Below are 15,857 nucleotides of genomic sequence, written 5' to 3'. Positions count from 1 at the left end.
AATGAATACACAGAATGCTAACTATAGCAAAAATATCTCTAGGTCTATATGTAAAATAAATTGAACATTTTCTCAGACATTTTTTACAGACTATTCATAAATGAGGCAGCAAAGAAAATGAATGTGAATCACAATCAGTGTAGCATAACTAATTGAGATTGTAAGGGATTTTTTTTAAACCGAGAACTCCAGCTTTTCTTGTAGGATGTCATACTATAAAGTTTTTAATTCTTAGATGAAATTTCTGAAAATTTTCGAAGAAATAATTTTCAATAATCTAAACGAGTTTTCGATGGGCATCAATGTAATTCATTTCTTGAACAAGAAATTAAAAGACTAAAAATTAGAAAGAATTTAATTTTTCTAATCTTATCTGATCTCCAATTTTAAATGAATGAACCAAACTTTTTTTTAGTCATATCTCCGAACTCTTAAAAGCAATTAATTCATGAACATTTAAAAAAGTACACATATAAATACAAATTACATACTTTAGAATTGAGTATGAAAAATGGAAAAGCCAATTCTATCAGAAGGCAAATATAGCTTACATTAAAAATAAGGGGAAAATTTTTAGCATGGCAAAAATAAATTTACCAGAATTTCAAACAAACTAACTAAATAATAACAAGCATCAGTAATTTTGAAACAATAATGTCATATTAGAGCTATGCACAAACATTCATAATTTTTTTAATGTTAGCTTTCCTTATTTTTCAAACAGCTTCTTTACGATAGTATGGTATCCAATCATATACATAAAAATCAGAAATGCAAGCAAATCATTAATAATCACAAGATTTATCTGACTCAAAAAGATAATTATTCATTCACTATTTCTAAGGAAACATGAATTACACTTTTGACAAGGTTTTGATCCCTGAATGGTTTGTAGTATTTCTAATGTAACTTTCTTTGTAAGCTGAATTCAAATATGCAATCAAATTTTTTTCTACCATCCTCAATTTTTGAATAATGATTCTGTAAATTTAGCTGAAGAAGATAAATTACGATCTGTAATAGAAATTAACGGTGAAGGGTAGAATAACCCCATCTTTGAAAATGCATCTATTATATATTAACACAAGATGGATTAAATTACATTGGTTGAGACTGTTTCAAAAACAAACAGGACATTTGGCCTGTCATTTGAAAAGATGGAATCTCATTCAGAAAGATATTAAAATATGTTACTTTTATAATCACTATTAATTTTTTTTTCTTTCTAAAAGGAAAAAACTGAATTGATCACAACATTTGCTCAACAATTTAATTTCTAGATTGGGAATAAAAACCATCAAAGTGGAGTGATGCTCATAGGTTCCTCAAAAATTCTTAAAGTGATATTTTTGTACAACTGCAACAAATTCTTTCTATGCCAACAGCTTATACAACTACCACAAAAGAAACTATGAAAATATCCAATTGACAAAAAATCAATACCAAGGACATTGAAATGAAGGAATACCAGTTGATAACTGATGAGCAATGAAATGTGATGATCCAAATATCAAATATCAAAGAAAAAGAACATCTCAAATATTTTAGATAAATTGAATTGTGTCACATTTGAATTATATGTATTTACAAGTATATGCACAAAAATATACACATATCATTTCCATCTAAGTGGCACATAAAAATAATGAGAGATGGAACTAAAACCACTTATACATATATGAATTCAACATAAAAAATTGTATCAGACTTGCATATTTTCCACATTAAATTAAATTTTATACCTCAGCATTATCTTTTAAAAACTGCTTTCAACTCTCCACTTTAAATTAACTTGAATGAAACAATTTTAGCACATACTACTTTACTTTTAGAGTAAATAAAGAGGTAATAATTAAAATTCTTAAAAATCCCATAAAAAAAGATGAACGAGCATACAAACATATAAGTATTGAGGGGCAGTAAAACCTCAATTCAACAACAGAGACAGTGGCAGAAGTTTTCCAACTGAGAGGCAAAATATCTCTGACAGGCAGGGGAGAAGCACGTAAAATTTCTCTAATTCAGCTTAAATATAACAATTTATATTATGTTTAATCAAGGGTTATTAAGAACATAATAGCCAATCCAATTATAATAAATAATTATTTCCAATATTTAATTATTTGTATAGTATATAGGTGATAAAAATTGTCCAACAGAATGAAGAGCTATAATAAAAAAATACCAAGAGCATAGTCTCAAATGGAATGTACCACATTGATAATGGTAATAAAACTTCATATTATTCTTCAACTCTCAAAACAAAATAAAATAACAGCTAAAGCAAATGAAAATAATTATTAATTTATTATTAAATTTGACTACAAATAACTAATATTTTTCATTAAATAAACTAAATATTTATGCTCACTTAATGAAATGTAAGCTGCTATTTTATATATTGCTTTTTAATTTTTGTTATGCTAAATGAAATAAAAGGAATTATATAAACTATTAAAGAACTTCTCTGAATTAAATTTGGATTGTTCTCCCAAGTATAAAAACTCAGTTATTACAGTTATTTTTGTACAGCAAATAAATATTTGTAAAAGATAAAATTACTATATCCTAATAAAAATGAGATTATTAACACCAAAATTTTTTCAATTAAGAAGTATTGTATTATTATTTATTTTGGTAAATTTCTATATGTGCCAATTTTTTTTTAAGTAACAGTTTGTATTTTTCAATTCCTCTAATTATATTGTAAGTTTCTTTAAAAAATAAGAATTATATTGAATAAAATGAAGAGATATTCATGAGAATCTGTTTAATGTTCCAATTGCTTAAAAACATAGAATTTCAAAACATGGAAGTTGAAGAAACTTTAAATTTCTTAAGTATACAATCAATTACTTTTAAACTTATCACTTCAATACTTCTGCCCAATTAAGATGATAGGTCATGCATTCATTATTAAAACAGAATTTCATCAGTCTTCTTTAACATAAGAAGATGTTGAATTCTTGACATTTGAAATAATTATTTCTTTATTTTTAAAAACAAAAATCCACATACAATATAAATGATTAAAAAATAAAAAATCGCATAAGATGATAACTTGATTACAAACTTCTTTACATTTATACCCAATCTATTGAGAGTTTTGTTTCATGGTCTTTAAATCCAAAATGCTCCATACATTTTATGATTTATCAATATAATTTTAATAAGTAATTTCCAAAAATAACAAAAAGTCAAATAAATAATATTCCATATGAAAAGCTCACTGTGTGAATGAGAGCAAAAATTGTCATTTGTTAATAAAAAAATTCTTTTATCTGAAATGTACATAAAAATTCCAACTATCAAATTTATTGGGATATGAAAAATAAAAGGGAAACTTACATTGATTTTGACAGCTTTTTTGAAAAATTAATAATTTTTCATAGCATTTTTTAAACATAAATAAAGGGGTGGTTTAAGGAGTACAGGCATATATATATATATATATATATATATATATAATTTGAAATTTGACTCTATGAAAAAAAATATGGAGCTTTTTATTTTGCTACAAGGCTGATATCTCTAATACAAAAGATTTTTTCAATTGAAAAGTAAACTTCTCGGAAGACTATTGGGTTGCCCATCATATTTTACTCAGTTCAATATCTCAGATATAATTTTATTGTTGTAACTCTGGTTAGAAGATATAAGAGATTGTCTTTTTACAAATATTTATGATTACAGATTTATAGATGTTAGAAAAATACTCCATGCTTTTAATAAAAAAAAAAAGTCAGAGCATTGACCACCATTATCATTTCCTCAAAAAATATTGCATTTCAGTTCTACGGCCAAAAGATCAGATAGAAAGATTAATTGCTTTCATTTCTACCTCCAATTTATAACACTGATTTCCCTAGTAATATTAATAATTTTAAAAAGTAAAGGCCATCCCTTTTAAACATTTCCTTATTGGAAGTTAAGATATAGATAAGACAATGGTGGAGAAGTTGGATCACCATGCAAGTCTTTTACCTTAAATAACAGTTTATGTTCTTAGATGAAAACAAGGAATATACAAGAGAACACCCACTTTATGATGGCTTCTCTCCGTACACTAAAAAAAGACTAACCAAAAGAGAGCTGGGGGCATTCTAACTAGTTTTAGTCAATGCACAATATAATATTTTTTTATCATTTATTGTATGCAAGATTTGCAAAAATGACAAGCAACAACAGAAATTATTGTCTTTTCATTTAAAAGAAGCATCAGTTATTTTTTTAAACACACTCTTTGTAGGAAATGTTTTAAATCAAAAATTAATTGCAATATATTTTTATTTAGAAAAATTATTATCATTTTAAGCCTTGGACTCTGCTTGGTGTTTTGCATTAAAGTTAAGTAAAGGAATTTTTAAATAAAGTTTTTTTTTTTTTTACTAGAAAATGTATTATTTAAGACACTACTTAAAAAATGAACTACTAAAAATTATATTCCCCATATAATTATTTAAATGAGCATATTGGAATTCATAAATGAGTGCATTTCATTCAAAGATAAGAAATAACTTCTTGAATTCGAACACACAATTCTTCATTTTTTAAATATAATTGCACGTTTTTACCAACTTTTTTATTGAAGCTATTGCAAATTTAAGATATATTCAAAAATGAATGTTTTTTTCTCTCTCAGTTTTAAGCCACAGTTTTTCTCAATGTGATACCTATCAATAATTTTTTAATCAATTATCATTTTTACAAGAAATTTTTATCTATAAACCATTAAAAATTTAGAAGAATTTTGAATTACATATGAAATAATTAGTAGAAGAAGAAATAGAAAACTATTTCACTTTATGATACTGAATAATTCAGAAAGGAACTCTTTCAAGAAGTGCAGCATGTACTTTGATAAATCCTTTTACTGTGCATAATACAATACCATATATATATATATATATATATATATATATATATATAATGTTTTTCATATATTTACTTTTTGTAATCAAGTTGCAGTCTGCAATATTTTATAGTTAAATATAACTAATTTTCATTTACACATTTCATTTTTCCATTGGTTTATAAATTCAAGTCATCCAACTACAGCAAAAAAAAAAAAAAAAAAAAAAAAACTATTCTTAGCATGTCTATAATGGGAAAGAGTGACAACAGCAGCTACCTATGTTTTTATTAGACTGACCTTAACCATCAACCAGATTTTAAAAATCACTATTACTGAATTAAAATAACATAGAAAATCTTGGAAATATATTACTGAGAAAAGACACAATAAAATGAATATTATGTTGTTTTTTTTTCAGTAAAATCTGAATTAGGTAAAACAAGTAGATAGGCAACCCTTGCATTCTCTATACTGTTCCTTATAATCTATCACTCCACTCTTGTATAGTACTATACTCTGATTTTCAACAATAATTCCAATGACAAGTTTTTTTTAAATAATCAATGAAAGCAACAATACATATAAATTTTCATCTATTGTGTTGATTTCTTAGACAACTGACCATAAATAGTCAACAAAATGCAACACCTGATTCATTAGTCAATATGTTGGTTATTCTGAAGTGAAAACTACCAACATTTGAATCAAATGAATACCAAATAGCCAACATTTGAATTAATTGTCTTTCATTCAGTTAACTTAACTAATACTCTGTCACCAGATTCAGATAATTTACTTATCTTAATTGTTTATTATATAATAACTTTTAGATGGGGTCTAAGTTATCAGATTCTTTGAACCTAGCTCTTGACACTTTCCTTCAGAAATAATGAGGATTTTTGCCAATGAAAATCTTCTTATCTCACCAAACAATCAGTGACAAGGGGGTAAAAACTGCTCACAATTCTAGCCACCCCTTCCTAGATTCTTGAATTTTTTCATCTTTCTAATGTATATTTATGTAAAGTTTCTTGTTAATTATGATATAAATATTCAATATTTTATATTTACATTATAAAAATAGTTTGAAGAATAATAAAATATTTTCAAATACTGCTTTTATGGATTAGTAATTTTACTGGCACACTTCCAATTCAATTAAATTGTTAAGGCAAAAAATTATTGTATTGTGTAATTTTAAAAGCCATTGATCTACAATTAAAAACATTAACTATTAAGGCACTGTAAATTCAAAAGTTTTAAAACTTATAAACACTCATCATTCATGTTAAGAAGAAGTTCAGAAACATTCTAAACTTAGTACAAAGTATAATTTCAGATATTCCTATAAATGCAGATTCCTAAATGGAACATTAAACCTTCAATAGTATATTTATTTTAAAGTGTATGATTTCATTTAGAAAATTCTGAAAATAATATTAATTAATTTGCAAATAATACTGCTATAATTATGAGGAAAACAGTCATGAATCTATATAAAATAATTAAGCAAAAATTACAGTTCTCTACACTGTACTTTAAAATTAACTTTTTTAAAGATCAACAATTCTAGTTTTAAGAATCAGTATTTCTCAAAGAATATGCAAAACATCATGACTTCTAAATATGTCTTAATTATACAAAAGAGTACTGCAATATTGATTTTCTTTTAGTTCCATTTATTGAAGTTGTTTCATACTTTATTGAATTAATACCATCTTCAAGTTTCTATTACAGCTAATAAAACATTTATTTTCTTGATACACTCTCAGATTTTTCTCTGTAGATACTTTTTTCTATCATATTCATATGCATGCATAAGTTTTGTGTAATTTCATAGAGAGTGTAATTTAAAATGCTGCAGAAATAGGCAAACAATTATAAAGTGATAAAGCAATGTTTAAAATTAGTGCATGCATTTAAAAAAAATTATGTATAAAAACATTAGTAATATTATTTAACAACCAATCAAAGAAAAGAAGACGTTAGTTTCCATTCATTAGTCACAAAGAATCCTTAGATTCTGGGAGCTATTGCTGAAGCATTAACAATCTTAGCAAAAAAAAAAGACTTGCAACTTTAAATATTTAATGCATATATATATATATATGCAGAAAGACTTAAAATTTTGAAATTAAATGGAAGGAAAATGTTACGAGACATCATTTAAAATTGTGTAATTACAAAGCGTTCTTGATATAAATTTTACTATAATTAAAATGTAAAAATAATTTTAGGATTAATTTAACATCATTTAAAAAATAGCATAAAGCAAACGTTGAATTCTTAATTTTATCATTAAAAGAAAGCCTTTTATATATGCTACACATAACTAGATTCTAGGGTTACACAATAATTGAACGGTCTTAGCAATTCTGAATAAAAATATATCAAGAAAATTATCAATATTCATTTAAAAACACTATTTACACATGAATAGCCATAAAAATCCCCCGATGCAAAATGGAAACATAAACGACCACCTATGGATTTTGAAGCAAAATTTCCGGTGCAAATAAAAATAGGAATAAGGCAAAACTTTAATCAAAAACAAATGAAAAAGTAAGAACAAAAATATTTGAAAGTACTTACTTAAATAAACGAAATATTTAAAAAAACCTATCAAACTGTTGTCTAACGATCAGGAAAATATACACTACATAGACGGGGAGGGGGGTGAAAAAAAACAAAACTACAAACATATCAAGAATTCCTACGCAAATTCCATCTTCTCTTCACATCACATCTATAAAACTAAAGTATGCTGCTACTTGTATTTTACAGTGTTCTGGGAAATTCTGATATATTTGTTAAAGTCAAAAAAGCAGTTCAGCTTTCATTGATTGTAAAATACAGAAATGAAAATTAATTATTTCTTAAAGAGGGAGCAGCATTATATTTTTAAAAGTATTGAAAAATTTATTGATAAGTAATGATGAACATTTTTGCTAAATAGGAGTGATGAATAGTTTGTGAATGGTTATTATAAAAGTAATATCAAAAAATTGCAAATACTAGTCATCAATACTTATCAAAGAGAGGTGTGATTCAAATCCTTGGTATGAATTTACTGTTGATATTTCGATTACTGGTCCTAGATCACGATAGAAAATAACAATCGATACGATCTGTCCAATGAAAACTAAGGAACAAGGATTCAGACATGCCTAAGGAAAGACTTTTACACACTGGAGCACATTCCGGGAAAAGACCCCCTTCTCCCCTCTAATTCATGTTGTGGGACTCACTGGTCACAAGCAGAGAATTTCTCATTTCACAAAGAGCCCAGTGCGTGCCTTCTGTCTGGAGCCCTCTTTCCCCTCACTTGTGGTTTTCTGGGGTTCTTGGATGTCTGTTCATTGAAAACATGGAAAGCTCCCAAGTGAGAATGGTCCTACAGTGGGTCTGATGGTAGATTTATGACTACATCCGTAAAGGAACGGAAACTTTCCTGAACCATACCTGATAATGACTATCATTGGAAGCAATGAGCTGCTTATCTCAATGTGCATAAATCAGATTTCTTTCGCACTCAAACTTTCACAATAAAATATTTTATTCATTTATTCTTAAAGAGGTTCCTGCAGACATCCAATGATGCAAATAAATCCCATATGTGATATCCCTTAAATGGATGTAAAGCCATAATTACGGTCATATATTTAATATTTTTTCATGGCTGAAACGATTTGATATTCACATAATTAAATTGTTTGTGCCAGATTAGTATGAGAATTCCGCTGCCACCAAAGAATGCCCAGCTTTTTTAAATAGATATATGACTAACTTTCAAATCGTTTTAAAAATAAAAGTGATATTTTAAATAAATTGCCACTGATCAATTTCTCATCATATATATTTAAATATATCTTGGATGATGCATAGATTTTTATACGAATGTGAATACTTTTTTTTAAAATGTGCATTCAGGTGCTTATGATTTTTAAAGTCTCTTAAATTGAAAGGGCATTTTAAAAGATGTCAAAATTTAAGAGACAAAAAATCAGTGAAAAATGAAATATTAGAAAGGTACGAAGATTAGAAAAATACGAAAGAAGTAAGCTAAATGAATATAAAGACACGCTTAGCTGCAGCTAAAGCGATAATACAAATTATCAACAGTTTTTTAATCGCTTCAAATGACGCCAAGAAAAAAAACCCACCAGACTTCCGTCCATTTCTTCCTATTCGAAATGGCTCTTCCCCTACCGGAACCTGTTTCTACAACGCCCGCCCTAAACATAGACATTTAGCGGGACATTTGTTCCTGTGGTGGACACACAGTACATGTGATTTCATAAATTGTTGTGAAAAGATAAATTCGTTTATTCTATACAACTAGAAAAAAGCACCAGTTGAATGGAATAAGTTAAGCGTAAAAAATTTTATATCCATTTTGTAGGTTTCTTGTATTCTGAAAATTATATTTTGAAAAGTATAATTTTTTGTATTTAATATCTATTTTAAATCTAATTTCTAAAGTTGGATGATGTAATATAATTACGCACTGCTCAGAAATGCAGCACTTTTAGAATAGAATTTATCGATATCCCTATGTTGTTTTGTAATCAAAACATCATTATTTATCAACAGATAATTGTTATTTAAAAAAGTGATATACTGTCAAGTGCCTAGGGCCGCGAAATACCTAAATTATCTATTGATTAAAATTAAGATGGATTAGCTCCGTGGGGTAGTTCTAATGATAGTGATAATTAAAGAGGCAGTGTTGGGAGAGGAGTAAACAAAGTAGTAATAAATAATAGGATAATAGGATAAAATAATAGGATAAAAACAAAGTAGTAATGAGTGTATTTCATATTTTAAAGCTAATAAATTCAAATGGAAAAAATGATGACTTTGCACAAAACACCATTTACTCTTGTGTACATTAGTCCACTGAGTAATTTTAAATAAAAATTTGAATCTTTGTGGCAGAAAATTTGATAGTAACTATCATTTCTGTATTCTTGTGTCTTTGTTTTAATATGTAGATATTTGCTTTAAATATTCTTTCTAGTGTGATTGTAAAGTATTTGGAAATATTTGAGAAAGCATTCAATCGAAAATTTTATAACAATGTAATGGTATTATACAATAAACAACAAATATAACAACAACAACAAACAACCATATTGTTAATTGGAATGCTGTTTCATAGCAAATAAAAAAATCTAGTGTCCACCCAAATGCCCTTTAAAACACATTTTTTGAGAATGCTTTATTAACTTTCTTTTTTTGATAAAACAGTATAATCTCCAGCATCTTATATCTTTAACCTTAAAAATTATCCGTTTAAAATTTGGTGAGCAATAAAATAAAATTATTCTGTTTATAATTATTTATTAAAACAAAAACGCAAAAAGATGCAAGAACTAAAAACAAACTACAAATATCTGAAAGAGAATGGTGTAGAAAAGATATATTCAAGTCTCTTCAATTGTATTTAGTAATTACCTAGTTTAAATGAAAAATGTTGATCATCCGTTTCAGACATTATTTTTTCTCATAAAAGTTTGGAAAAAGCAGCGTTTAAACGACGGATCTGCCATGCACAAAACATTTTCTGGATTTCCATGTCAATTTGCGCACTCGCTGGTTTTCTATCAGTCGTCATTTTAAGAACGATGCGTTGTTTCAAATTTTACACATTTTGCAAAATAGAGGAGAGTGTATCTGGACGAAATTTCATTTTAAATTATGCTTTTCTAATGCTTTCACACTTTAAATTTTGATTCTTATAGAAAAATCTACATGTTTTGAAAAAAATTAGTTAATTTTTTTTGTATCAGTAATGAAGGCATCAATTCTCTAAAAATGAAACTCATTTAATCTAGAAGGTAATTTCAGTTTTTCTCCAAAAAGTATCGTGTTCAAACAAAAATTTAATGCGAAAATGTTTGTAAGCATTATAAAGTTCAGAATTACAAACACATACGCACTCACATACATATATACGTGTGCGAGCACACACAAAATGATACCATCTTTAAAAAACCCTTTATATATATATATATACAGGGTGTTGCCGAATTCGACCGACAAATTCAGAGAGGTGATAGTAGTCATCAAGAGGATTAAGAATCACTATACATGTTACATCGATGTACATCTGCTACGAAACAAATGTTACATCTGCTTTCGTTTCAGAAGTGTTTCCATATATATCAGGCCCTTTAAATCTACCCGATTTCTTCTTTAATTTGGTGAATTAATGAAAAAGACGATAAAATTCATCAGCAAATACAGTCATTTGTATTTTAAAATATTTATTTGATTTAGACGCAAGATATTTTTATCAATTCACACTCAAAACACGGCTATGTACAATGCTTATATACAATCAGTTACGAAACATATTTTATATTCATGGAACAAGAGCACAAAGGCTCATGAACAGTCCATTCACTTCAGTTTGTTTCTAAACGTGGACGGTCTGCTTCACATCCTCCCCACTTTTTGAGTGATTACTGCAACTCAAAAACATACATAGTTTGGTTGAATAAATCAAACTTATTGGGAGCTTTAATACATCTGCCAGGTAGTGTAAATTTACATTCGGTAGCTTCAGGGGTGGAGGAAGTGTGAGAAAAATCGCCCTTACATATAGTTTTATTTTGAATACTTTTATTCTCACTCTTTGTGAGAGAATCTATTTCATTAATGTTTAATGCTGGAGGAAAAATTCGCTGCATAGGTCTCAGAGAAACTCCAGACTGTATTTTTACTCTAACGGTACGAATATTTCCGTCGCGACCTGGCAACACATCTACCACTATCACCAAAGGCCAATTCAATAGTTTTTTACTGTCGTCTTCTATTAATACAACTTCACCAATCTTGGGTTCAGGAATGTTTTTTTTTCTTCTTATTTTGTTTTTGAATTAATAAACTCAAATATTCTTTTCGGAAACGAAGTCTTAAATCTTTCAGCTAGTTCTATACCTTATCCTTTTTCTTAAACTTTCGGTCTCTACCATGTCTATGTCATTAGTACTAAAATTTCAATTATCAATTAAAAACATAAAAGGAGTTAAAGGAATAAGATAATCCGAATTTTCAGAGATATAAGTTAGGGGACGCGAATTTATAAGAGACTCACAGTCACATAACACATTCTCGAGTTCCTCAAAAGACAAAATCGATTTTCCGAGAGAGCGTCTTAACAGTTCCTTGAGAACCCGAATCAACCGTTCCCAAAAGCCTCCCCACCAGGAAGCTGTGGGAGGATTAAATTTCCACAAAATTCTACAAATGTTTGCCTCCCTAATAGTTTTTTTCCAAATCTAGTTCAGATAGTTCATTATTTGCACCTCTGAAATTAGTGCCATTATCTGAGTAGAAGGTTCTTGGTTTACCCCTTCTAGCTATAAATCGACGGAATGCCATTAGAAAAGAATCGGTACTTAGAGAAGCCACAAGTTTTAGATGAACAGCTCGGTATACAGAGCAAGTGAACAATACAATCCAGACCTTCGAACTGTTATTCAAGAAAAGTGGTCCCGCTAAGACTCCCGTCACTTCAAAGGCCATTGTGTCGGAAACTCAGTAGATAAAGGTTTTGCTTTATAACGTTTACATTTCAAACAACTATTAAGTACATTTTTAATAGTTTTACGTGATTTTACAATCAAAAATTTTTCTCTTAAAATAGACAGCATAATCTGAGTTCCAGCATGACAATTATTTCTGTGAACAGATTCAATCAAACACTTAGTAAATATACAATCACTTAGCAAAAGAATTGGACTCAAAAAGTCTGGTACATCTTTACGTTCAGTTATGTCAGTTGACGATATCGAACTTTTATCAGCAAAATATTGGTTTTGGATTAAACGTATCAATACAGTTTCTGCGTTTTCGATTTCTGACAGAGAAAGTTTTGAAGATTTAGAAACAGAATTTTTCTTACAGTTATTTATGAAACGTAAATTCCATGCAACCACATTTATAATTTTATCATAATCAAAAAATCTAGAGGCATATTAGGAGGGTGTCTCTATCTCGTTAATGTCATAGCAAATATTATCTAATGGCCAGCATTCCGAGGACATTAAGAGCCAATTGGGGCCATTCCACCATTCAGACTTCAGCATATATTTAATAGAGCAACCTATTGATAATAAATCAGCCGGGTTAATATTTCCTGGCACATGGCGTCATAACTGAGATCTAAATAACTGTTTGACTTTTTTCACTCTATTCGTAACAAAAACTGATCAATCTCCTTGCTCCTTGATCCACCAAAGAGCAACTGAAGAATCAGTCCAGAACGTGATTCTCATATCTGGTAAGTCAAGGACATTACGAACAGAATCCGCCAACCTTGCCCCAATGCAACATGCCATCAGTTCGATGCGCGGTATGCTCAAAGTTTTCAGAGGAGCAACTCTAGATTTCGCCCGTACAAAAGTAACTTTTACTCCATCCGAATCAACAGATCGTACAAAAATACAGGCTGCATACGCTTTTTTACTAGCATCTACAAAAACATGAAATTCAGAAATTTCTAGAATTACCATATAACGTGGAATTTTTACATTCTTAAATAAAGATATATCAGTTAGCCATTTGCAAAATTCTTCAATAAAATAACTTGGTAGTTTTTCGTCCCAAGAAATTTTACTCTTCCAAGTTTCCTGTAACAGAAGTTTGGGGAGTAAAGTGGCTGGGACTAACATACCAATGGGATCAAATATTTGCTGTACAAGGGACAAAATTAATCTTTTAGTAACTCTAGTTTCACAAGTTAACATTTTGAAATTAATATTACACATTAGAGAATCATGATCAAGATCCCATAGCATACCTAAAACACAAGTTTCACCAGATGATTTGCACATATATTTACATGGAAAATTACTTTCCCATCCTCGGAGATTGAAGCAAGCTCTCGACATCACCTTTTGCGCTGTTTCAATAAAATGTTTTTCTTCAGTAACATTATTCACACTTATAAGACAGTTATCAACATAAAATGAATGTCTTAATTTCTGCACCACGTCAGCAAAGTCATGAGGAGCGTCATCAAGGAGATGTTCAATTGATGCACTTAAAATAAAAGGGCTAGAATTAACCCCGAATACAATCCTAGAGTGCCTATAAATTTCTACTTCATTACCAGGATAGAAAAAACGAAGATAATTCCTATTATGTGGAGCAATCCCAATTTGAAGAAAGGCATTTTATATGTCTGCACTTAAACCCATCGGGAACATTCTGAATCTATCAAGAATATCAGGTATTAATTCGATTAAATTGGGTCCAGTAAATAAACATTGGTTTAAAGACGGCTTACCCTTTCCTCGTGTCGACGCGTCGAAAACTGATCTTATTTTAGTGCTTTGGCTACTATTTACCGTTAATAATTTCCCAATTAGATCTGCTCCTAATAAAAGGTCAATTTCATCTTCGTTAAAAAAAAGCATTAGATAATTCGATCTTATTTATTCTTAAGTTCTCTAATATATGATGATTTTCTATTTTAGGAACAAAACTACAAATCTTACGTTCAGTAAAAACTTCACTGCACAATTTGAATGATAGATTTAAATCATTAATTTCTATTGCATATATACCATTCTCTAATGGAACAATTTCTTTCCCTCCGAATAGGCCATGAATTACCTTTTCACATCTGAGAGGTTTTAGTTTCAAGTACTTAATAACTCTATCACTAACGTATGAACGGGAAGACGCACTATCTAAGAGTACCCGAACTCGAATTTCATTTCCCTTTCCTATAATTTCTATACAGATAGTCTGCAAATACACTTTATCATTATAATTATTATTCGACAGATTATTTGCAGCTTCACTACTTTCATTAGTTTTATATGAATGAATTTCTTTTTTATCAGAACACATTCAAGTTACATGCTGCTTATTACCTTTTAAACATTTCAGTTTAACTCTACATTTTCTACTAATATGGCCGTAATTCAAACATTTAAAACAAATTCCTTTTTTAAACAATATTTGCTTCTTTTCATCATAAGACATTTTTTGAGCCAAAAGACAATCCGAACAATGAGGTTTCTCACAAAATACACAATTTGGCTTACCTTAGGGTATCCCGTCATGAGAAGCATTTGTACATACTAACATGGCTGTCGTTGCTACATCCGGGACATCAGCAACTATAATTTTGTTATTATTTCGTTTAACTACTCCATTATTTTTACCAAATCCCTCTCGAGCTAAACTTATCATCTCCTCCTATTCGACATCATGACGCACAAAACACATTAATTTTTCGAGAGATATTTGACTTGTAGAGTCATCATTATCTTCCGAAACTCGGCTTCTTTCCCAGGTACGTAGAACCCTTTCAGGTAGACATGATTCGACAAGAGAATCCAGAAAGTCCGCAAATTTTTCTTTCGTGCATCCCAAACTTTCCAATGCTCTTAGTTTCGTTTCCAACATGTCGTAGAGGCTCGCTAAATCAGATTTCCTTCCGGCAGTAGCATTCTTCATAACAAGAGAAAGAAGATCTCGCACATAGATCTGTACTAAAAGATCCTCCCTACCAAATCTTATTTTCAGCTGTTGAACCGCTTTAGAATAATTTCCAGATGTTATTGGAAAACTGGAAACCAATCTTGCAGCTTTGGATTCAGGCACCATCGCTTGATATAAATGCTGGAATTTATCGATTTCAGATAACTCATCCGATTCATGAATTTTAGAAAAAATACTCCATTATGTGAGGAATTCTTTCGGATCACCAGAAAATTTCTTTAATTCAAATTTCGGTAGTTTCAATTTTCAGCATTGGTTTTTGAAGAACATTCTGAAACACATCTGGAATTTTTATTCAAGAATGTCGCCACTTTCGACTTCAGTTCGAGATATCTATCTCGGTAATTTTCAGCCGCTTCGAAATCTGTTTCGTATTCGGCCGTGTTCTCTTCTAAAAGTAATGAGGATATTTCGTTTTGAATCTCGTCCAAACGAGAAAATTTATCCTCTAGTTGTGAATTCAATACGTGAAGTTTAT

General features: G+C 29.2%; 2 protein-coding genes across 2 annotated transcripts in view; both read right to left on the bottom strand.

Moving 5' to 3' along the window:
- LOC129958640 (uncharacterized) overlaps positions 1-7,569 on the bottom strand; it is a 36,415-nt gene extending 28,846 nt beyond the window's left edge. The window contains exon 1 of the mRNA XM_056071240.1: positions 7,448-7,569. The gene's annotated coding sequence lies outside the window, so the exon portion shown is untranslated. The remainder of the gene's footprint in view (positions 1-7,447) is intronic.
- Positions 7,570-13,074: 5,505 nt separating this feature from the next.
- LOC129959370 (uncharacterized) lies at positions 13,075-13,755 on the bottom strand. Its single transcript, XM_056072190.1, has one exon. It carries the CDS (start codon positions 13,753-13,755, stop codon positions 13,075-13,077), a length of 681 nt encoding a protein of 226 aa, XP_055928165.1.
- Between the last annotated feature and the right edge of the window lie 2,102 nt (positions 13,756-15,857).

This window comes from Argiope bruennichi, chromosome X1, assembly GCF_947563725.1.
Source record: "Argiope bruennichi chromosome X1, qqArgBrue1.1, whole genome shotgun sequence".
In the NCBI taxonomy this organism is placed as follows: domain Eukaryota; kingdom Metazoa; phylum Arthropoda; class Arachnida; order Araneae; family Araneidae; genus Argiope; species Argiope bruennichi.
The sequence above is the reverse complement of the archived record's forward strand: the minus strand, read 5'-3'. Positions and strand labels throughout refer to the sequence as shown.